At 37.9% G+C, this 25593-nt stretch overlaps 1 protein-coding gene across 1 annotated transcript in view; it reads right to left on the bottom strand.

Annotated features, from left to right (window-relative positions):
• Positions 1–25593, bottom strand: part of GUCY1A2 (guanylate cyclase 1 soluble subunit alpha 2) — a 320948-nt gene that overhangs the window by 282800 nt on the left and 12555 nt on the right. The window contains exon 2 of the mRNA XM_021926496.2: positions 6885–6946. Coding sequence (XP_021782188.1) covers positions 6885–6946 — 62 coding nt within the window. The remainder of the gene's footprint in view (positions 1–6884; positions 6947–25593) is intronic.

The following is a 25593-nucleotide window of genomic DNA, read 5'->3' as shown; positions in this document are numbered from 1 at the left end:
ACGCCTGTAAACCCAGCATTTTGGGAGGCTGAGGAGGTTTGATCACGAGGTCAGGAGATTGAGACCACAGACTATCCTGGCTAACACGGTGAAATCCTGTCTCTACTAAAAATACAAAAAATTAGCCGAGCGTGGTGGCAGGCACCTGTAGTCCCAGCTACTCAGGAGGCTGAGGCAGGAGAATGGCGTGAACCTGGGAGGTGGAGCTTGCATTGAGCCGAGATCACACCATTGCACTCCAGCCTGGGTGACAGAGCAAGACTCTGCCTAAAAAAAAAAAAAAAAAAAGATAGCAGCATACACCTGGCAGAATTTGAGTCATGGTCTTACCATTTTCTATCTGTGAGATCTTGGGCAAGTAACCTAATCTCCGTTAGTCTAACTTTCCTCTCCCATAAAATGGAAGTACCTCCTAGAGTTCTTGTGAGGACTAAATAACACAATGTCCGTGTAACTGGATATTGACTGGGACTTTTTGAGTTGCCTCTGAATGAGAGCTAAGACAAAATAAGCTGAGGACATTAAAGGCCAAATCCTCCCACATTCTAAAGGGGTAGCCAAGAAGACCAGAGCTCTTCTTCAGGACTTCAGAGGAGACTAAATAGCCACTGCCCCTGTCACCCTACCACCGGCTTACAGAAGCAAAGGAATAGAAAGACTTCAAAATAAAATCTTCAGAAGAGTCAGGAGTTGGCCTAGGAAGAGAGTGCTATTGTGCTTCCCCCCCTCCCCTCCTAGAAAAGGAGAGAAGGGGAGTGTTCCCTGCAGACATCCAGTTGGTGAGGGGGGTCCATAGCTGGTAGAGACTGGGGATCTCCCATCTCATTCCCCAGTGAACGTCTGCAGAGACAGTGGATTTCCTGATCATACTCCCATGTCTGACTGACAAAAGGAAGAAGACTCAGGAGAGAGTCATTAACAAGGAAAAGAAATCGAGAAAAATTGGGAGCAACCTAAAGGCCCACCATTTGGCAGGGCAAATATGTGAGTTTCTCATGGGTTAGGGAAGAGAGAGGCAAGCTTGAGTTGTCTGGTTGTCATGGTGCTCTTCCAATCTAGAGGCTACCAGCCAGGGACAGGGCTCCCACTAGCAAGACCAAGAGAGTGAAGTCCTCAGGTGCGGGAGCTGTGGCATCCGAAGCAGTCAGGGCAGAACTCATATATGCACCCTAGTGAGCGCATCACAGCCAAGAGAGGACTGCTACAACCCCAGCGAATTTAAAAAGGCTTCTGCCATTTTCCATTTCATTCATGCTTCAACCAATACATCAGAAGAGAAAGGGACCCAGAAAGGAATGGCCTGGAGAAGAGGAGTGAAAACCCACATCATACACTCTGTCCTGCATTCCAAGTCTCTAAGGCCAAGGCCTGACCCAGACAGGGAAAGGAACATTAGAGTCAGATTGGATATGAGAGTAAAGATTTAAATTGGCCTGGAGTGAACTTCATAATTCTTGGAAGTACTTAGAAAACAGAGCAATCTGTCTAAGCTAATATCGAAGGGGATGTATCCTAGCATGTTTGATGTGAGTGGAGGGAAAAATAAAATGGTTTCATGTCTGTATACCTCATTGAGATCAGACTCCAATAAACCAGTTAGGCAAAATGCCTACCACAGTTTCCAGAATGCAGGAGTCACTCAAGTGGTGGAACAGGGAGCACAGATGTTAAACACAGGCAACCACAGGGTTATTTTTAATTCAACCTCCACCATTTTTATCAGAATGACCTTAAAAAAGTATTTCTTTCTCTCAGCCTCAATTTCCTCAACTGTAAAATGTGCTTAATACAGTACTCTTATGCAATATGTTTAGGATTAAATAAAAGATGGAACGTGCCCAGCATATCTCCTCCAACACAGTAAGCAACCAATAGATACTAGCTTTTGTCTAATTTGTTTATGTTCAAAAAGATACAGTTTTTCTATGTAAATATATGAAAAAGAAGCTAGATCATTTTTAGATAAAATAATTTAAGCCACAAAATCTGATCATGATAGCTTAAGTAATATCCTTGAAGTTTGTTTCCCAGAATAATCAGAATTCACCCACTCTTAATTTCACTTCTAGTGTTCTACTGAAATTATTCTGGCTTAATTTCTCCTCAATTGTCAAAAGAAAAAGAGAACAGAAGGTTGGCTGTATAAAACAAACATAGGGCTCACATTAATAACTGGAGCAATACAATTTAATTTTAGATGACTATAAGAATTGCTATCCCAGACTAATATGAGTTTGGCAATAGTCCTACCCATGATATTAACACAATAATGCTTATTCTGGCCAAACAAAAAAAAAAAAAAATACAACTAGTGGCATGGTTCTGAATACACATTTCTTTACTCTTTATTGTTTAAAATATATAGTGAGTGAACACTGTATCTCAGAAAGATTATCACATCTCCACAGCAGTTTACTGAAGAAATCTGTGCTTCATCTACACTGCCATGGCAATCAATTTTTGTGAGCCATAGACCAGTAGGAGTCATGTAGTACAACTATGAGTGACAGCAATTGAGTCAAGCCCTCTACAGACAGAAATTTCAGTCAAAAAAAGAAAAAAAATCAACAAAAAAGTGTTCTGTTTAAGAAGAAAACTGTTGCTAGAACACAAACTGCGCATCTTCAGCTCCGGATGCTAAACAACAGATTCTAAACTTTAAAAGTCCCAACGAAGACAGGAAAAGATTGCAGCAGGAGGATAAACTGAAGATAATCAACAAAAGTTGAATTGCAAAAGAGTCATTTACTAATAGTAGTAATAATAATTCATTTATTGATTATCTTTATGTACCAGGTACTATGCTAACTACTTTATGTAATTATGTGACTTCATACATTATTATCATTAAGATTTCATTTAAACTTCACCATAACACTATTATTATTCCCATTTTTAAAATGAGAAAACTGAGGCTCAGGGATTTTAAGTAATCTTCCCAAGATTATTCAATAGCAAAACTTGACTTTATGTCTAGTAATTCTCATACGTCTACTTACAAAACACAATCTTTCCACAACATACAAAGAGAAGAAACGGCACAAGATAATGGCAAGAATTATATAAGAAAAGAAGTACTATTATAAACAGACATTCCTCCATCCTCAGTTTCTTTTAATTTCTAAAGTGAATCCTGCCTGTCTCCTACTGACCCCTTCTGCTTCTCACTAATCTTTCCACCCCACAACACCCAGAAAGTCCATTCCCTAGAAGTTTGAGTTAAAGAGCAACTAACATAAAGATGCACACTCAATATCCCCTTACTCATTCTAGGTGAAGGAAAGACAGTGCTATGGGAACAAAAAGCTCTCCAAGTGAGCATGAATATGTAGAGTTTATATAGGAATCAAAATTTTCCACAAAGTCAACCTGACACGATTGGAGTTTGAGGTAGGTGATGGAGAGATGCTTTAGATGGAGTGATCAGGGCAGGCTTTCCTGAAGAGAAGACATTTTAACAGAGATCTATATGTATATAAAGAATAAGTCATGCAAACATCTGGGGAAAGAGCATTACATAAAAATGAAACGATACATACAAAGGCCCTGAAGCTAGGTTGGCAAGTTGAGAAACCAACAGAAGGTTGAAATGGAGTGAAAAAAAGGGAAGTGGAAAGGGATGAAATTAGAGAGGGAGGCAGAGGCCAGATCACAGAAAGAATTTAGACTTTATTCTATCATAATAAGCCATTATATAGTTTAAAGCAGGGGGTTCAAAGTGTGATGCATGGACAAGCAGCATCAGCATTACCTGGGAACTTGTCAAAAATGCCAGTTTCTTGAGCCCCATCTGAACCTACGGAATCAGAATCTCTGGGAGCAGGGCCCAGTACTATGTGTTTTAACAAGGCTGGCAGGTGATTCTGATGCACATTAACATTTGAGAACCATTGGTTTCATGTAAGAAGGTGGCATGATCTAATTTTTTATCATTTTGCTGTGGTGAAAATACATATTGGCGGACAAAAGTAGAAACCAGAAAATCAGACCAGAATGTCTTGGTGAGAGATGATGACGATAGTGGAGATGAAGAGAAGAAGATTTATCACATTGCATGAATAAATTATTTTAGCACTCATTTCCCCAACTTGAATGATCTCTATGAATAAATAAATGAACGAGTGAATGGATAAATTAAGGAGTAGAATAATGTTTAAAGATAAAGTGGATGAGGTACAGAGAGGCTATCTTACTCCCTAACAGGAAGCCCCATCGGCTACTCCCTCCCAGTCCTTCTGTCTGTGACCCTTCAGAACAGCTGCTCCCTGCGTTCAAGTCTCAGTCTTGGCAGACAAAAAAAGCCTCAGAGAGTTTCTATGGGCAACCAGTATAAGAATCCAAGGAGCAGAACTGTACAATCCTAGAGCTCTGATAAATAACACAGATTAAGGGCAGAGTTTTCAAGGAAAGGAAAGGAAGGTTAGTGATTGAAGGATAATTAAGAAATTAAAAAGAAATTAAAAGGGCTAGCTCATACTCTGTTACCTGTTTTGCTTCAACACCTCAACACAAAGTATTTAAATGCTGAGTTATTTCAAGACACCTTTAAGCAAGCCCCATTTCAGAGATTAGGAAAAGCATCTCCTTCCCACCTCGCCTGCTGAAAAATAACTAAAATTATGCTTGTCGGCACTTACTCTCAATTCTCAATTCAGGGATTCTGAAATCCCTTTAACTGTAAGAAACACATTCTTTTTCACAATTAGAGATAAGAGGACTTAAATTGTATTTTCTTAAGAGGAACAACACACAGTTGCAAATACTTTTTAGTTCAAGGGTGAGTGATATTAGCTGCTCTGCTTTTTTGATTGTGAAAAGAGAAATAAAAAGTAGAAAGATGGAGAATAAAAGGTAAAAGAGGAAGTTGGACAGGAAAGTCATCAATGAGAAAAAAGGCAAGAAAGGGGAATACAGTCAAGAAAGGCAAACGTGGCAAAATTGCTGTCAACAGGACCCCTTTGTCTTCATCAGCGTGAATGCAAATAAAGTCAGTGAGCAAAGGTACTTCAAGTCCGAGAAATCAGCCAAAACCCAAGCAAAAATATGCTAATAGGCCTATTTGAATCATGCCAGACATCAAGACCCCTCTTTATACTGGTGTCAAACTCTCCGTTTTCTTTATACTGTGTATGCAATAAACAGAACTAGGAAAAGACCATTCATGCAATGGACAAAGAATCACCACAGGCCATGTCTACATAGGCAGAAGGGGAGGGCTGAGGCAGCTAGCTGGATAAAAGAGAACTCCCTCCATTCTATCAAAAGTGAAAAAAAAATTTCTGATTATAGCAATATAGTTTGGTTATCTATTTGGATCACATTATAAGAGTCCCACTCCAATTTGCCTTGAAGGCATACTTTACATACTTTAGTTCACAAATGAGAGTATTTCATCAGTTATTTTATTTCAAAAGAGAAAGAACATTCATAATCCCAGAAAATGATTAGACTTTGATGGATATTGTCATAAAAATATTAATAATAACAATAAACATAAGAGCAAACAAGTATGTAGTGCTCACCACATACAAGGAACTACTTTATTAATTTAATCCAAACACCATACTTTGAAAGCAGCCAATTCAATGAGAGTGATTAAGTTTTATTCTAGGATGTGTGGAGAAAGATTAATTTGACATTCTTTATCTCCATTAGGATAAACGATTTAAAATCACTAATGGCCTCAAACTAAAAGCCATCTCATGAGTTTAAATAATATGTTTTTCCTCGAACTACACTCTTGAGGATTAGTATGACAAAGTTTCAAAGCAATTCCTTTTGAAACGACAATTAACATAATCATCAAGCACTTAAAGTATATGGCATTGTACTAGGTACCAAGACTATTTTTCCATTAAGAATTCTTCCCTTCTGTTCTGTGAAAAAAAATCACCCTATACCCTAACAGCCAAAATTATGTTCTTGATCCCTATGGCAATGACTATTAGCCATAAATGTTGAATGATCCTGAGAACCGTTCAAGAAGTACCAGTTTGAATACTGACTTCTCAAAAGTTCTTAAAATCTTACAAAGATAAATCACTGTGCCATATAAAGAATACTAACAAGGTAAATTAAAAATATACATTGTCTCTAATGTCAATAAATTGAATCTAAAAGCTAGATTGCATGAGTAAGTAAATTTAGGCTTTCATATTTGCCAGTTGCTTTCTGCCATAGCCAATGAGAGGTGTACCTCATACTCATCTGGAGCTCTCTATTTACAAAATGGTTTCATTGAAATTACCTCACTTAATCATTACATCTAATCCTTGATTTAGTTATTATTATCATCACATTTTACAAAAGAGATAAAGTTACTTAGTAAAAGATCTATGTGCTAGTGAGGCCTTGAAGTCTTGTCTTTTGACCTCAAGTCTTCTTACTTTACACCACACCACAACCACTTCAAGAAATAGGCGATAATAAGGAAAAATACGTAGCACATGACTGTAAGTAAACTAATTCCTCTCACTGAACTGTGTTAAGGCTGTAGTGATTTTTATCAAACTCTACTTAAGGATTCTAAAATCCCATTCAAAGCATCTGGGTGGGTACCAATAAACCTTACCACATTAGTAAGGCAAAATTATACGAGTCAACATCGGAATAAGACAGTAAGAACATGAGAAGACCAAGGGAAAAAAAAAAAAGGAAAAGCAATACCAGAAAGTAATTTCATTTAAAAGAATTAAGCACAAATAAGCCAAAAGAAATCACTCCAAGGGACCCCCCCAATAAGCCTTCACCCCCAACACCGTGAGAACACAGCCACTGTAAAATAAGGTTGACCTGGGTAGCAGAAAATCACATACTCAACAGCTACGTTTGAGTAATCACCTTTAATTTTCCCCCAATAATAACCAAAATCAATTTTTACTTACCCAATAACTTGATGTTCATAATACTGCAGTGTCCTCTTGAGAGTTTGCTGTATCGTCTGAGGCTACAGAATAATAATAATAATAAAAACATATTATCAGCAAATCAGTACCATTCCCATTGTGAGCATCGTAGGCAGATAGGTGAAGCTTCTGATTTACCTCGAGAGTTTTCCTTCTACAATATTAACCCATTTTGCATCATGCCTTGTATTTTCCTCACAGAAACTAATGAGGCACTCAGCAATTACACAGAACTTCCCAATTTCAATTATGATAGTATTTCCTAGGAATGTTTTCTTCAAATCTTTTGTGCCAGCTATTAAGTTCAATAAAATACTCATTGGCTGCCTACAATAAACCCAGGCCTTGGGGGTAGTGGGGAGGGTGCCCTGCAGAAACATGAGTCACAGTTTTTCCTTTCCAGCATATGTAATCCACATGAGGTAATGACCAACTTAAATGAAATGGCACGTCTACATATTTTCTTCTACATTTTAAAAAGGTTTTCAAAGATGGTCTAGCAAGCAGTGATAAATTGAGTTAAAATAGTCAACTTTATAATAAGGGATATTTTTAAACTTAAATGATCTTTTTTTCCCCTGTTCTTTGAGGAGACTAATAAAAAGGCAGAGTAGGATGGGAAGCCAATGATCCAGGGCCCACAGCCATGACTGTCACAGCAGTCAGCCTGACTTCCTCCATGTCCCAAAAGAATTCAAGCAAAGGTTCTTTCTGGAGCATATTGGATGGGCCACAAGTGTTTCAGGCAAAAAATGGGGTCTGCAACAAATATCTAAGCAGCTCATGATCACATTTCATAATCTCTTCTCCACAATGCCTCAAGACAGAGGTTTTTAATCCCAGATCAAGAAATTAAGCAACAGAGACTGAACTTGGAGTTTCAGACTTAGAGAGTCATGAATGGGGCACCAAGATCCTAGAACCTAGATTGTATTAGGAAGTTATGATAAGAACCAAGTTCTCAGTAGCAAGAGAGAGAATGTTTTAAACAACAAAAACCTGTAGTCAATTAAGCAGAAAGAAAGCACTCAAGGCCTCATCAAAACATTGATCAATTACAGCCAAGGATGAATTCTAGGGGAACACGAATGTAACACAAACCCTTCAAGATGCGAGGCAGCATGGTAGCTTGGGAATCTCATGGGCTACTGCTAATTAACTACACAAGCCTTCTACCTCTAAAAAGGTAATCTGCAGAAAAGTTCTAGCATAGTGCTGGTACCTAAGAAGCAGTTAATAAATATCAATTTCCAATCGCTAATCCTTCAAAGTGGCTGTCTTAAACATATATCGTCTAAAGGAGACCCCAGGAGCCGGGCACTCTGGCTCACACCTGTAATCCCAGCACTTTGGGAGTCTGAGCATGTGGATCACTTGAGGTCAGGAGTTCAAAACCATCCTGGCCAAATTGGTGAAACCCTGTCTCTACTAAAAATACTAAAAGTTAGTCCAACGTGGTGGCACATGCCTGTAGTCCCAGCTGCCTGGGAGGCTGAAGCATGAGAATTGCTTGAACCCAGCAGGCAGAGGTTGCAGGGAGCCAAGATCACCCCACTGCACTCCATTCTGGGTGACTGAGACTCTGCCTCAAAAAAAAAAAAAAAAAAGAGACCCAGAGGTCTATGTCAAATCTCACTTGCACCCACTCCATGTCTACCTCTTTATAAAAACATCCAAGACAGATATAACACTCTCCCTACCTAACACTCTTCGAATCTTTAACATCCTCCTTGGTAGGCAGTGGTTAAAGTTAGAGGAAAGTGAGCTTAAATTGAATCATGGGCATCCACTGAGATCTACTCTACATTACCATGTAGGAGAACCCTTTCAACACACAAATCTGAGGCCTCGGATACCTACTGCACGTTAGCCAAGCCAATTCACAAATTAACTTCAGGAGGAATCAGCTTGCAAGCGTTCAAAGGAGAGGTACAGAGCAACTTCTTTCAGCAGCTGCTTTTCATTTACACCAGGCCTCAGACTGGCACAGATGTTTCTACTCATCCAAGCAGACTCAAAGCAGAGTAAATGATATGCACCTAGGAAAGAAAAATCATTCCTGAACCAAGAAGCAGTGGAATGGTTGAGAAATCTGAGGAGAATGAATCAGACACAGGGATCCTAGCACACACAGAAAGCATGCTTTAACAACCCAATCCATGACCAATCTAAACGCAATCACTATCAGTCACTAGCTCAGTACCCCTTGGATCTGGGCCTCTGGCACTGGCTTAGGAGCTCACTTTCCCCTTGGCAACAAGTTCAAAAAGCAGTGAATATCCACAGAGGGATGATCCTTCCAATAACCTCTGGTCACAAAACATGGAACAGAAAGCAGGAACTAGAGTGCACAGGGCCACTTAAGACCAGAATGACCTCATTTGTACAAAAGGACATTTTTTTTCTGTACCAGGAATTTCCCAGTCATTAAAAAGCACATATTTGTGAAAGGAGTTCAGCCTTTTAAAGAGCTAGCTTTTTTCTTGTGTGAAGCAATTACTTCCACTCCCAGCAGGAGTTAAATTTATCGTTTCCAAATACATTAAAAGGAAATGTTCTCTGAGCACATCCAACAAAGCTTCAGGTTGAGAAAGCATTTATGCACTTCCTATTTCTTGCCAAAGTGGGCAGGCACATTCTAATGCCCTAAACCACAAGCAAAGAGGCTGACTGCACAGCATCTCCTAACTGTAGCAAGCCAACACTGACTTCAACACACTCCTGGCCCTTCCGAATATCTTATCACCATGGATTCATTCCAGTTCTCAGAGTTTGTCTGATGGCCTCAACCCATGGCCTTATCAGTGAGAGACAAATTCACATAATCTCAGCCTCTCTGTTCTAAGTAAAAAGCATGAAGTGAAGGCCCACAAACGGGCCAAAGCCTTCCATCAGATGACTTCTGCCTCTGGGGTGGTAGGGTCCAGCTCTCAACAAACTTATATTATGTAAGTGCCCATGTATGCCAGTGATGCAAGTCAATGTAGTTCAGTGGGAACAACAAGGGCTTTGAAGACATGCAAACTTTCTATCTTCTTCTTTAAGAATGCAGCTCCATAACTGTCTCCTACTTAAGAGAACCATCCAACATTTTACAGGCCAAGATCCCAGTCCTCTTATGTGCATCTGTCCTTTTCTGCAAGAAGGACGTTGGAAAGGTGATTTAGAAAAGAGGCTGTAAAGTCAAACTGAATTCAAAAGCAAGTTCTGTGACTCACTAGCGAGATGACCTGGGGCAATTTACTTAAGCTCTTCTGAAATAAGATTCCTTATGTGTACCTTTTTTTTTTTTTTAGTTTAATGACCTTTTTAAATTTTTTTTATTATTATACTTTAAGTTCTGGGATACAAGTGCAGAATGTGCAGGTTTGTTATATATGTGTACCTTATTTTTGTGGGAATACACTGAAATAATAGAGCAACATCTCTGACACACAGTAGGTGTGTAATAAATGAGAGATATGGCTATGCTAAGCTGAAAAACATGGTTCCTACCCTCAAGAGTCTCATAATCTAGTGGAGGAGCACAGACTTCAATTAGAAAACTCATCCCACAGGTGTAATGTTTCAAGATCACCACCTAAAAAAAAAAATCAATAAAGCTACCGATACTTCTCATTATGAGCACCTGACACCAATTCCAGTGAACAGAGGAAAATTCAGAAAAATGGCGGCTGGATTAATAAATATTTCCAATGAAACATTAAGATCAGTTGAGAGAGACAGTGATGCAAGCAGAATTCTCAAACTTAAGGCTGAGGATAGTACTAAAGCCAGGCCTGCCAGTGAGTAGGAAGGATGCTGAAACACCATAGCTAAGGTCAAGACCTCAGGCATTTACTTTACAGCTGCTAAGAAACAACCCATGAACTTTCTTCCTTGTACACAAAGAATGTGCAACGGGATTGCTGAGTGGCCTAATAATTTTATAGCCCTATGCTGGAGGATCAAAGAGACAAGGGTGGGAAAGGAGAAAATCCACTGTTCCTACTATCATAAAAAGAAACTCAAGAGGTCTGTAATTTTTCTCTCCTTCCCCCAAACTAAGATATAGATAGTGGCCTCCTAGTGTCCCAACTCAACACAAAGTAGCAATGGAGAGGAAGCCAGCTGGAAAGAGGAAGCAGCCATCAGTGTCCTGCACACATATTTTCTGGGGTTCAAACAGAGGGTACCAACAGAGGGTACCCAAAAGCCTCCATCATACGGCAGCAAAAAGCCATCTTCATCTCTAGTCTCATTAACAGCTTCACTATACTTGACCAACAGCGACTGACCCCCACAGACTAAATGTTATGCTCATGAAAGGTCATGAGATCTGAACAGCCAACCACGAAATAGTCCCAACAGAGCCAGAGAAATGATCCCTGAAGAGTGGGAGGAAGCAGTCCCCAGCAGCTGGCCCTGCAGGCTCAGACAGTCCCGCTGAGGCTCCCACACAGTCCCTGCTCTGGATATCCGCGCCAGATGGTGCGGGGATCAGGCAGGAGGCAGAGAGTAAAGATGTGTGTGTATGTGTGTGTGTGTGTGTATCGTGAAAGAATCAGGCAGGAGGCAGAGAGTATAGATGTGTGTGTGTGTGTGTGTGTGTAGCGTGAAACACAGTTGTCATCGCAGAAAATACATGTACGTCTCAATTTTACAGAGATGAAGAAACTGCAGCTCAGGGAGGTTAAGTGTCACAAGATTACACACCCAGTAAGTAAATAAGTCACTCCAAATCAGAACTGACTTCAATGTGTGTCCTCTTGAACTAGATGCCTTTGAGGCTCCCTCTTACCTTTCACATTCTGCAAGTCTATATTCTTATTTGATACACACAGCACTTCATCATGCCAAAAAAAACCACACACATAATTTAAAAACAATCAAACTTCTCATTTCTGCTTAGTGACATATACTCACAAGATACAAACTTAATAGAAACAATAGGTCTGCCTTTAAAGAAACCTCCATAAAGAGCCATATTATTTTGTTTTATTTTTTTGAGATGGACTCTTGCTCTGTCGCCCAAGCTGGAGTGCAATGGTGCAATCTCAGCTCACTACAACCTCCGCCCCCCAGGATCAAGCAGTTCTAATGCCTCAGCCTACTGACGAGCTGGGATTACAGGTGCATGCCACCAAGTCCGGAATTTCTTTTTTTTTTTTTTTTTTTTTTTGTATTTTTAGTAGAGATGGGGGTTTCACCATGTTGCCCAGGTCTCAAACTCCTGACCTTAAGTGATCCACCCACCTCAGCCTCCCAAAGCACTGGGATTACAGGCGTGAACCACTTTGCCTGGCCATTATTTTGTTTATTTAAATATGACAAAATTATCTATCAAGGTCAGAAGCTAAATGATATAGGTATATATTTAATCACTACTGCTCTAAGACAATGCTTTTAAATTCTGCCTCACATTAAAATCACCTGGGGATCTTTATAAAAAATACCAAGGTCTGAGTACCACCCCCAGATTTTTCAGTTGAACTGGTCCGGGGGGCCCAGTTGCTTCCAATGTGTAGTTAGGGTTGAAACCTTTCATTTAATGTATAAACATGATGAACAAGACAAAAACACTGTGAACTTTATCTGAATAAGTCGGTGTTAAGTGAGAATAGTCTCTTAATTCAAATAGCAAGAGAAGTAAGCTTCTGAGATGGATACTCATAACTGCTTAATTCAAACATAATCCCTTTCATTAACTGTCACTAATGGCTTATAATCAAATATGAATTTGTTAGATAAGCAAAGTGCTATGCTGCTTGAAGCATAAATATGAGATTTTTTAATTTAATTTCACAGTAACCCACTCCCATGCAAATAATTCAGCATTTAGTTTTGTGCTAACATGCACATAAAAACACAACAGCTAGAATGATTACAGTGTTTTATGCCAGGCACTGCTTTAAGCCCACTATGTATATGAACTTCTTTGATTTTCACATCACCACATGAGGTAGGCGTCATTATTTTTAACATTTTATGAATGAGAATACTGACACACAAACTTTAGGTTGCCCTGTGTCACACAGATAAAAAGAGACAAAGCCAGGATTGAAACCCAGGTAATATGGCTCCCAAATCTAAGCATGTAACCTTCAACCTTTACTGCATACAATATTTAATGTTTTTTATCTGGTTGAGCACTTTACAGTTCATATTTTTAATACATATTATCCTAATTGATCCTTGCACCAATCAAGTGAAATAATCAGACTGGTGTTATTATCACTAAAAAAGAACCGAATTTAGAGAGATTAGATAATCTGTTCACCATTACATGACTAAAAAGTAAAGAAACCGTCTTGTACAAAAAGAATATATATACACATATATGTATACATATGTGTATATATATACACATATATGTATACATATGTGTATATATATACACATATATGTATACATATGTGTATATATATACACCTATATATATGTGTGTGTGTGTGTGTATATATATTTTTTAGACCAAGTCTTTTTTTTAGACCAGCCTGTCGCTCAGGCTGGAGTACAGTAGCGAGATGTAGGCTCACTACAACCTCCACCTCCTGGGTTCAAGCAATTCTCCTGCCTCAGTCTCCCAAGTAGCTGGGACTACAGGCGCCCGCCTCCACGCCCGGCTAATTTTTTTGTATTTTTAGTACAGACGGGGTTTCACCGTGTTGGCCAGGATGGTCTCGACCTCTTGACCTCGTGATCTGCCCACCTCGGCCTCTCAAAGTGCTGGGATTACAGGTGTGAGCCACCGTGCCCGGCCAGAACATATCTTCTCTTAGGAAACGGTCTTCAATAAGAAAGTAGTTTTTTAATGTTTTATAAAATTACAAAATCACGTGTATTCAAAGTAATCGATTTTTTTCTTGAGAACACACAATATTCTTTAAACCAAAGCTGTATCAACAAGAAAAGCCATAAGCAAAATCAGGAATTAATTTTTTTTTTAAGTAATTCCACTTCTCCTTTCTCAGCTTTCTGTCATCCTCTAGCTCACCTTTCCCCACCCTCTGGGCACCCAGCGTCTTTGTGTTCCTTTCTTCTAGGCCAGATCCTCACCACCATAATCTAAACTCTCAAAGTAAGTATCCAAAAGCTGTTCTTCACATATTCTCTTTCTTTCCCTCATCAAAATTTCAAATCCCCTTACTACCTTGTTCTAAGATGATGCTCAAGAGGAATCCTCACTCCATTCCCTCAAAACCTCAAGTCTGAATCCTTGCTAAGGTAGGTGATAGTGTGAATGAGCTTCTCCACAATATAGAGGATGGTCTGAATCTTTAAGAGTTTAATTTTAGTAAACAGGCTTACCAGGGAAAGATAAATTGTAGGGATAAGGAACCCTTCTCGTCATCCTCCAGGTCACAAAGTGGAGAACACCACCTTGTCCACAACATGAGAACACACTGTTTCTTAGGATAACCTATGTCAAATTCCACAACTTAATCAGAATTATAATCTTACATACCCTTTCTTTGTAGGTAGGCCTGTAGACACCAATGGATCAAATTATATGACTGACTTTATTACTAAAACTAATCCAAATAATGTCATTTCAAACAACCAGTTTAATTCTGAAGGAGAGGTAATTGCGCAGTCATCAATCTTGCTAAACATCCAGACATAATGTTTCTTTCCCAGCCTCTGACTAAACTTACTACATATAAACCAAAAAATAAAAAATAAAAAAAGACTGCAAATTAAATATAGAACTTTGAGTCAGGACCTCTATATTACAAATCCAGCTGTGCTACTGACCTTTTAAAAAATAAAATAAAATTAGCCAAAATCTCTTCACCTGAAAGTCCTGGGGGAAAAAAAAATGCCTCAATTTTCCTATCTGAAAAACACATGTAAGAAGTATGTAGTTCTCAGGGTCATCTTCAAGTACAGCACTGTAATTTTAAGCACTCATAAATACAGAGTTGCAACATACTGGTGATTAAACAACCTTCTCTGGGTAATCATAACTATACTTTTTAGAAGGACAGTAGCTTTTTAGGAAGGTAGGAATACCATTTCAAGTGACCTACACCACTAATTTCCTAAGCAAAACTAGAAGTTCAGACGATTAGTTACAAGATGCGAAAATGCTAGGTGTGCTAAAGGAAAAAATAAAAAGCTACAGATGCACTAAAATTAGGGTTTTTCTATCCATACTGGCTTAACATCTGTGCAATGTTTTCCAGTCTTCATTTTATTCTCCTTGTGAACACAGGTATATATTTGCATGACCTCATTAGAGCTTGGGGTGAAGGCTGACATTATGCTAATTGGCCCATTTAGGGATTCAAACTAACAACCTTTGCCTCATTAGAAGTATGCTCTAATAGCAAACCACAGTGGTTATCATTACTATTACTGGTTATAATTGATTATACTTAACATATAATCAATATGGTAATTAAGTCTTCCCATACAAAACGGATGTTTGCTTTCCCAGTATTTTCCCCTTTGTTACTTCACTTTAATGCCTTTCCAAAAATAGCCATTGAATTTCAATTTGATACAAAACCTAATACCATCAATACTAATTTAAGCTGAAAACATACACTCCCTGAAGTATGAGTTATTTAGTCTTTCTTCTGCCTTCAGGCAAGAACACACTTAAGTCATCCAAGGATGTCTGATGTTTTCAAAGAACTCCAGAGAGTAACACCACCACCTTCGGTTTGCATAACACATTATGGTTTTTACAAATCACTTTTTTTCCACCCTATTAGATACTCACAACAATCTCACGAGTCTCAGATTTAATTATCCACATTTCACAGATGAAAAAACTGAGCATCAGAGAGGTTCAAGTGCTTTGCCTCAGCTACAGAACTGGAAAGGAGCACCAACAAGACCAGGTCGTGGGTCTCCTGTGCTCTTTCTAGCACAAGCTGCTTCCTCCACGGGTAATTTACTTCACTTTGGTGACCATTAGGAAATACTTCCCATGTATCTAACTGAAATTCCTTATTTCCTTTTGTCTTTAATGGAATGAAAATGAGATTGTTGTTTTCCCAAAATTGTAAACAGTGTCACTATTAAATAGTTCCAGTATGCTCATTAACTTCTTAATAGTGAGATTTTAGGAGATATTAACACATGCTTAACTGGTCACCATCATGGCCAATTTGGCTCAGTCTGAATGAAAATACTGATGATAAGACAAGATGACACTGCTTCTAGACATTTTCTCAGGAAAATGGATCATGGTATAGCAAAAGCCTTTTGGTACACATGGCTTCCATCTGAAAGCCCTAAACCAAATTAAACTACACAACTGGCATAGGGCTGATTCAGTCTTCAAAGTGTAGAACGGGGAAGCTTTCTGGATTAAACACTGTAACAGCAACTGGCAATGTGCTGAGTGCAACACCGGACCCTACGTGTCACATGCATCAAATCATTTGACCTTCCAAATAATCCTACAAGAGAGTTAGAAGTGTTACCCCCGTTTTATGAATGTGAAAAACTGAAATCCAGAGAAGTTTTAAAAACTTGCCCAAAGTCACTTAGGCAGTAAGTGTCTGAGTCAGAATCCAATCTAGGTCTGACTCCCTCCAAAACCTCCAACCCTTTAGCCTGCCCTTCTAAGCCGAAATGTATTGTTCTATCTTCACCAACGGCAGAAAAGATTATACTTGAAAGGGATAAACTCCTGGCTAGCCTGTGTGATTTGGGATACAGGATTTATTTTTCTGAACCTCAATTTAATTTTTATAAAATGAGAAAATTTCTGAATAACCATTTCTCAGGGCTGTTGAAAGATCAAAATGAAATAAAACTATAAAGTATTATACAAATATGTGTTATGTGATGATGATTAAACTCGATGTATAAATCTCGATTATGAAGTAGTCAAAAAAATTGCTAAATTGAACTAAACTGACCATGTCTAACATCTAGGACTGTTGCCAGCCATGTCTCACAGCCCAAAGATGCCAATTAGTAAATGCTACAAAGCTAATGACGTTTCAGCTCATAGGTACCCTACTGGTTAGCAATGGATCTCATTGAGGAAATCATTTCTAGTCTTTTAGACATCTTTGTGGCTTCAATTTGAGTATTTCCAAAGAATTCTCTATTGTGTCCAGTACTTGGGAGTTTCAGTGAGGTATTTCCCAAGAAGAGTCTGAGAATTAAGGGAAGTAATATTTCTGCCTGACAGTTAAATTATAAAATTAACACATAAAGAGATATGTTGTCAACCTTAAATGCACTAACTCGAACAGTAATTTGTAAACCAGTGGCAGAGAATTTGCTCCAGTCACATGCCTGGGTTTTGCTCCAGGCAAAGCAGGCCATTGAGCAATAGAAGCAACATATCTGAAGGTGACCAACAAAGGGAGGATATGGAGGAAGTGGTAAAATTAGAGATGGCAACCCATAGGAAAAAGAAGGAGAGGGAAATTGTTTATGAAACATTATATCTAATACCATTTAGGAGCATATGCACCCCCTGTCACATTGAGAAAGATTATTCCTAAAGTAAGAAAAATTCTTCAACCATCTTAACTAAAAATGAGTTTTATCAATGGCCTTGAACACCAGCTCTCACTGGCAAGGCCTTCCCTACAGCTGGAAAGCTCCATAAACTGGATTAAAGAACTTGGCATGAAATTAATTTTGCTTTGATTCTAAATGGATTAAAGCAAACTTCTAATAATGACTTGGTTCCTCACATAGTCTGATCAGGTAAGAAATGTGCTGAGCATTAAGATTTTGAGTAATAAGACACATTTCACAGTTACTGCTCCTTGTAAATAAGTAAATCATCATTCATATGCCAACCGAAGTGCCAGGGGCATTTTGTTTAGCCAGTCAGTGGCTAAGAGTCTGATTATTTCAGGACACTGACAAGAACACGTCCTTGGACTTTAAAAGTCTCAGATGTTGAAACATGTAGAAATCATCAAAATACTACGCAGGGTGGGTCCTGCCTAGCTCCATTGCTTCCATCTCTCTTGAAAGAAAAAAACTCAGTAAGGGTCTGAATATAATTGGATCTAGTGTTGACTATAATCTGATGATCCAAACGGATATAAAACGTGCTTACTAGGCAGATGTTTGGCAGATAATGACTGCCACATCATCAGTGTCTATGATGCACTAGATTCCTAAGTTAGAGATACAGAATAATCACACTTTTTCTGGAAAAAAAAAACATGCAGGCAGAGAATTAATACTGCATAACATAAAAAGTCTTTTTTTAGTTTAACTCTAAACTATCTGAGCACATTTTTTAAACTAGGTATCACTCTATTATATAACTATTATATTGCTTCCTCATTCCTTCTAATAAATTATTTAATTATGCCAAGATACATGGATGTATGGGTATGCATAGTTTATAGACAATATATGTAAAGAAATATATACCCTCATGCATGTAATTATTTATCTGATAATCAAGACTTCCTTCATATTTGGAAATCAAACGTCAAGTAATCTCATTCTTCTTCCCGCACTCTGCAGCATAAACTAAGCTGTTGTCAGTATCGGTGGCTTTTGTCACTTTGCTCACAGTGGCCTCACCCACAGAGGCCCGGAGCATACAAACATGACAGTGGACAGGCAAACTAGGTCAGCCTAGAGGCAGAGTCCTGAGGAAGAAAGAGCCCTTTATCATTTCTAACACACGCCTATGTTGTGTAAACTCATCGCATAGTCTGGAACTAAACAACTGGTAAGAGGTGTAAGGCCCATGAAAATCACTACCACCACTCCTTAACAAGTCAACAAAGTAGGAGCCATAGGGGAGGCAAGACAGGGAACCCACCCTGAACAAGGCTGTATATTAAGGGTAGAACTCTTTGTGGCTATGCTGAGAAATAATAGCATGGTAGAAACAGCTTAGGGTTTGAAATAGGAGAACCGGGCAGTAAAATATCAGTGGTTACCAACTTTGGGCCCTGGTTTCCTCACCCTTACGTTGGGCCTATCAAGAATCCATGTCCTGCCTACCTCATATACTTCCTGGGTGAATCAAAGTGGGATAATGTATGTGAAAAACATGTTTTGGAAATGCTGAAGAGATGTCACTTATAGCTACTGTCTTTTCTGTATGGAAAGTATGGATCAGCACATCAATCTCTCATAGTCCTGAGGTGGGGAAAACTGAAAAGAAAAAAAAAAAGTGATGTCACTAATGCCTTGTATTTTTAGGTGTTTATAAAAAAAAAACAGAATAGTTAGGGAAAGTCCTGGCTTTTCAAAATTCTCTTCAAATCTGCTTACTCTAAAAACTAATCAAAATAAGCTGTTGATCACAAAATGGGCATCATGATGTGAACTGCTGTGGGGGCCATTTTCGAAGACCTCCAGCAAAAGACATCAAAACTTGCTCACTTGAGAACCAAACTGTAAACTATGTAGTATTTCTGGCCATCTGTTTGTCTCATTACCTAATGGAAAATCAGTAACTCGGAAAAGGAGAGGGAGAGGGTGAAAGGATGTGAATAAGAAAGGGATATTGGGAACAGCTGCTTACAGAGGCGAGGAAATGTTTCTGACATGGCATCATGTTTTTTCAAACTCTTCCTAGATACTACATCAGTTTAAATATCTTGCGCTACCATTCAGCTTTACAAATATCTGTCAAATGGTGTCCTGCACAAGTTATATAAGTAAGCACGTGCACATATTCACACCAGAATTTTAAGGTTATGATGCTTGAAAACAAGGTACTGATTAGATATCACTATTTTCCAGCTTCTAAAAACATTTTAACTTCCCTGCATGCATAAAAACTCTTAACTGGAATTTCCAAGGCAAATCCAGTACAGGGCATGCATTATTACCACAATACATATTAATCCATAAATTATCCGTATACATAGCAAAATCTCTGCAATCTCAAGCATTATAAAACATAAGGACAGCATCAGCCCCATTTGGTCCTGAACCTTACTTAAAATGAGCCCTAAAGTAGCAGTAATAGTTTTTTTAAAAAAAAATAACAGTTTATGATCCAAAATTTAAAAGTATAATGCCACATCACAAAAAATGCTATATATTATTGTTTTTACTTCCCAATGTATCCATGTTATCACTACAGACCAAGAACATTAAATAATCTACTGTCACAAAGGAGATCTCCAGATGGCTGACTGAGAGATCCCAGAAGCATCACTGCTATATAGTCATCACTACATGGCAGAGTCTTGTGGGGCCAGGCACTGGATTTGATTTTAGGAGCACCAGGAGAGCTATCTCCATCCCAAGCACAACCCCAGTGTTCCTCCGAAAAGGTTACTTTCCACTCCCACGCAGGTCCTTAAAATCAAGGGAGGTTCTTTTGAATTAATAATTTTACATAAAGGTATTTAAAATGTACATAGTACAATTTATCTGGTGGGAGAGTCTTACAGCAGATTTTTGTGGCATGAGGTTCTGATATAGGAATAGAGAAAGAGAGAAAATACGAACTACTAAATGTCCCCACTTAACATTTTCTTAACCTTAATCCATGATATATCAGAGGTTGAACTAGTATAAAATACCAAGGCAGAAACTGATATACTTTAATACGCCCATGATTCACTTCTATTAGTCACTCTGGAAGAGCAAAACCATAATAAACTTTGTTATTTTAGCTTTTTAAGATGTTTTCTTGATGTTATGCAACATCTTTACGTGGCTTATAAGATTTGTGGATTTATAATCACATAAAGTAGCTGAATACCTTATCTAACGGCCAAAAGGTGTTGGTCTGATCTTATTTGTAGATCCTTATTAGCAGATTCATATTTTACAGTTATACAATTGGTAATATTTTGTTGACTCGTATTTGAAAGTGACTTACTAGTATATATTCTTTGAGAAAGTAGGTTTCTTGGGGTAACTTGTAGCACAATAGTTTTTCCAATTACATGTCCAATGGAATTGTTAATTTCTATCACTATAGTTGCCATTAGTGCCATTAAGGTGATATATTCCATCTGTATAATCAATGCAATTGGATATTTGTGTTGACTAGGTGTTTGAGACCTAGATTATCTGGATTTTTGTAAATAGTCAAGAAAGCTAGACTGATGGTAGAAAATTACATTTAGAACTTAATTTAATTTTATTCCTTCCATTTTTCCCTCACCCACAACCCAAGAATGCAGCTGAATAAGGAGATAAAGTGCCTAAGTGCTTAGAGAATCAGCAGGCAGCAGCCTTCCTCCACCACAATTCATATAGTTAGCCACCTGCAATAAGCTGCAGGAGAATCCCATCCATCCTCCTTCAGCAAGAAAGTTAGGTTTATACGTTGCAAGTATACTTCTGGAGAAAAAATTTAATTCAGAACAAAGGGGAAGATTGGTTTTTTTTGAAATGTGTTTTTAATGGCGGTAAGTTAACACAGAGAAAAAGAGAGAAAGACTTTATAGCTTGCAAACACTGTCAGGTCCACAAAGCATTTACTGATCTTTATATCAGGTGGAAACAATACATCTCTCTTCTCCAGCTTCCACACTAGAAACTCCCTCATATCTGTCTGAAGCTTCAAATGGAATTACAATAGTCTGTAGCTAAGATTTACTCTTTCCCTTCGTCTCTGTTCCATAACAACACAATCATCTCATCATTATCACTCCCTACAATAATGCCTTTGGAGGCACACTCTTGTTAAGGAAGTAAAAGATATTTTCATTAGATGTGGAAAATTTTAAAAAGATACAATAAGGGTAATTATGCCTACTCCAGATTTCTATTACATGGTACTTTTAAATTCAGAATCCAATGACAGGGTCATCTCTCTTCCTCTCTTCTGCCCTATGAAATCAATAGGAGATTGGTAGATAAATACATAGATACAAATAGATAAATAAAGATCTTTCAAATATCCTATTAAAATAAATTTAGGTTTATATGTGTAAATACTATGATAAAAACACAATTTGTAAGAATCTCTGCATCCCTTCCTTTTCAGAAAATAACAAACTCCTTAAGCCAAAAAGCAAATAATTGGTAAGACAACATTTAAAATCAAGACATGATTCATACACAAATTAAACCAATCACACAAGGGAAAAAATGAAATTGGAAGAAAGCAAACAGATTCAGAATGACCATGCACTGACTGAATTTGGTCAACAGTCATTATAAGATACATATTTCCTTTTGTTAAGGTCTACATAAACGTACTGATTTAAGGTAATAAGCTTCTTACTAGTACAATGACAGGTTTTTCTTAAATTTGCTGAAGGGGTTATATGAATTTTTCTTCCACAAGTTCTTGATTTCTCTTGGGAAGACTTTATACAAGAAAGAAGTTGGAAGAAATATAAAATCTTTCTGAAATTTCATTCCTGAAATGTTTGAAACAGAATCACAAGAAAATAGGTGGCAGAGCGGTGGGTGGGGATATAGAATTGTAAGTATTTTCCCGAAATAACTGAAACATCTCAAGTCTCTGGCACAGAAACAACAAATATCTGCTTAATAAAATACTATTGAATTTCTTTAAAATATAGTTAGATCATGTAGACAGAACTTATTTTTTCCTCCTAGTATATAGTGTAAGTTGACTGGTGTAGAAGATCAAGCATTCAAGGAAAATACTTTCTTTTTAATTGGGCTAATGACTGGAACCATATTTTGCTCCACAGATTTGGGGTTCTGGCTCATGACACAGTAAAATTAAGCATGCATAGGGGGCGCATACAGTAAATATATGAAATAATAAAAATTAAAATAACAGGACATAACAATTATTTACATTTGCATATTCTGTTTTTCTACTTTGTTTTTGCTGTTGTTGATTTTATTTTTCTAAAGTGCATTTGTATTCCTTACCTTTTTTGGTTCTTACAACATTTGTGTGGTATACTTAAAATAAATATCTTTACATTCACTCTAAATTTACTCATATTTATTGACCAGGCATGGTGACTCTCGCTTGTAATCCCCAGAACTTTGGGAGGCCAAGGCGGGCAGATCACCTGAGGTCAGGAGTTCAAGACCAGTCTGGCCAACATGGCAAAACCCCATCTCTGCTAAAAATACAAAAATTAGCTGGGCATGGTGGTGGGCACCTGTAATCCCAGCTACTCGGGAGGCTGAGGCAGGAGAATCACTTGAACCCAGGAGGTAGGTTGCAATGAGTTGAGATCACAACACTCCACACCAGCCTGGGTGACAGAGTGAGACTATGTCTCAAAAAAAAAAAAAAAAAAAAAACTGTTGCCCAACCACAACGTGCCAGGCATATTGTAGTCATAAAATTTGGCAGTATATAAAATAGATAAAAATCCCTGCTTGATGAAATTGATCAAAATGCACCCAGAAAAGGAAAGAGAGCCAAGAAGCTACAGTTGATGATATATGTCCTATTTGGCCTTATTTCACCTTCCACACTACCTTTCAACAGTATAAAATATATTTAATATATCGACAAAATAGAGTCCTATTCACTTGGCTCCTAATATCTCGAGAGTTCCTTCCATTAGTGACCTTTCCACCAGTATCAAAAAAAGTGTCAAAAACAGCTCTAACACTGAACAAAGTCATATCAGACATGGAGAAGATAAGAACGGGTGTGCAAGTATACACACACAACTCGCATAAATATATAAACTTTTATAACTACATATATATGTATATAAAACACTTCTATAAGTAAAACAAAACAAGCTAATACAAACACAAATAAAACAACAGTTTCTTCTATATGGTGTTCAATTTATAAATGCTTATTTTTAGGAGGATAGGAGAAAACGCGAAGTCTAAAGCTATTTATAAGACAATCCAAAAGTTATTTAAGCAGTGGATTATACAAATGAAACAATGTACTCTCCATGACTTGAGTATAAAATTACTGAAAGATGAATTACTGACATTTTCATACCTGATTTGACATCCCACAGTCAGCACAGCTGCCATCATTAAAGTATATCTAGAGAACTGCAAATTGCATGGCAATTTAAATGTGGTAATTGCTAGATATACAAAATTACTGGCCAATGACTAAGTTATAATGACAAAATCTAGACAAGAATGTAATAATAAATTAGGTATGAATAAAACCAAAATATGACAGTAGCCTTTGCACTGTACTCCTACTATGCCATATTCCTATATTCCCCTTGAGTATAAAGAAAGAAGTGTCCTCATTCTTAGGAAATAGGTTAGAGAATGCCTCCAGAGAGACCCTATCCTTGATCAAGTCTTATCTATCTCATCCGTCTATTTGATCAAGATCAAATCTATCTCATCCGTCTCCAGTTTGTTTGTTTTTACTTATCTTTTACCTTCAAACATGAATTTCCAACTCTAATAAACTTAGATTCAGCTTCACAGGTGCTACTGTTTTTCTCTATTTTTATCAAATACCTTGAATCAGAGATGTATGCCCACAATATCCTTTGTTTACTCACCATATATTCCCTCTTTAAACTTTGTTAAATAGGTCTTTATCTCAGTTGCAGGATTGGCATCGCTTTTCTAAGGCCACTAGCAACCTCACTTATACTGGATTTGAAAAGACCATCCTTAAATTTCATTATTTTGCAAATATCAACCACTGGGTCCTTGCTCCCAGCTGCTCCCAGTCACCTCCCATCCTACGAACACACAAAAAAATCCTGTCACCTCTATTCTTTTTATTATTTCTGTTTATTTCTCCCTAATTCTCTGTTGTTCTTATTTTTTTCTCTCTCACTCAGAGTGTTTGTCAATTTTCAAGATACTAGCTATCACCTCTAAAGTAACTATCTTCAACCACAAGCTCTTAGCCAGATTCCAATCCCGTATCTTCAATCTTCCATTTATTAAATCAACTGGCAGGCACTGAACTGAGCTTGGTGATTCCGTAATACAAACCCTTAAAGATCTCACAGTCCATAGCCAATCATTTTTACTAAATTCAAAATATCCAAATCCAAAGCTATCATTAGATTTCTCCCAAATGCCACCTTCCCATTGCTGAATCTTGCACTTCTGTTAATGCCATGACAATTCTCAAACTCACCATCACGAGTTGGATTCTCCAGGAAGCAGACTCTAAGAGGGAGATTAGCGTGCAGGAAACTTATTAGGGAGTGCTCTTGGGATCAACAACCGTGAAAGGGTAGAGAAGAAAGCAGAATTGGGCACAAGGAGAAGTTGGACTATGATGAAGACTCAATGGAAGTCTCAGCTGACCCTACATAGAGCTCTGATCTCAGAGTTGCCCAAATTAAAGCGAGAAGGCCTAGCATTCTTATCCCATGCTGATTAGTCATGGGAATGGGGCACGACTTTGAGCAAGGCAGCTCTAGCTCTCCTCAGGCCAGGCAATACATAGAGAGGACTAATGATTGACGGCTGACTGTCAACAGAACTCCTAGCATCTAGAGGAATGAGTCCTTTATTACTAAAGGGACATCTAGGCAGTGAATCACGATGTCCACCACATTCACCAAAGCATGAAATATATGAAATACTCAAAGGCATATGAGGTTTGGAGTTAAACAGAACAAGATTCCAACCTTACTTCCATCAGTAATTAACTATCATCATAGGCAAGTTACTCAACTTCTCTGAATTGAAATTTTCCTGTGAGATTATTTTGAAAATTTAGTGATACGTATTATAAAAACATTTGATAAATTCTGGCTCCATAGTGGTTGCTTAATATATGTTAATTCTCCTTCTCCCTTCCCCCATGAGTTATTTTTAACTATTCTCTTCCTTTTCCAAGCCCTAAGACTTCCTCCGAAATGACACTAATTGAAAGTATCAGGATACC

Source organism: Papio anubis, chromosome 12, assembly GCF_008728515.1.
Source record: "Papio anubis isolate 15944 chromosome 12, Panubis1.0, whole genome shotgun sequence".
Lineage (NCBI taxonomy): Eukaryota > Metazoa > Chordata > Mammalia > Primates > Cercopithecidae > Papio > Papio anubis.
The sequence above is the reverse complement of the archived record's forward strand: the minus strand, read 5'-3'. Positions and strand labels throughout refer to the sequence as shown.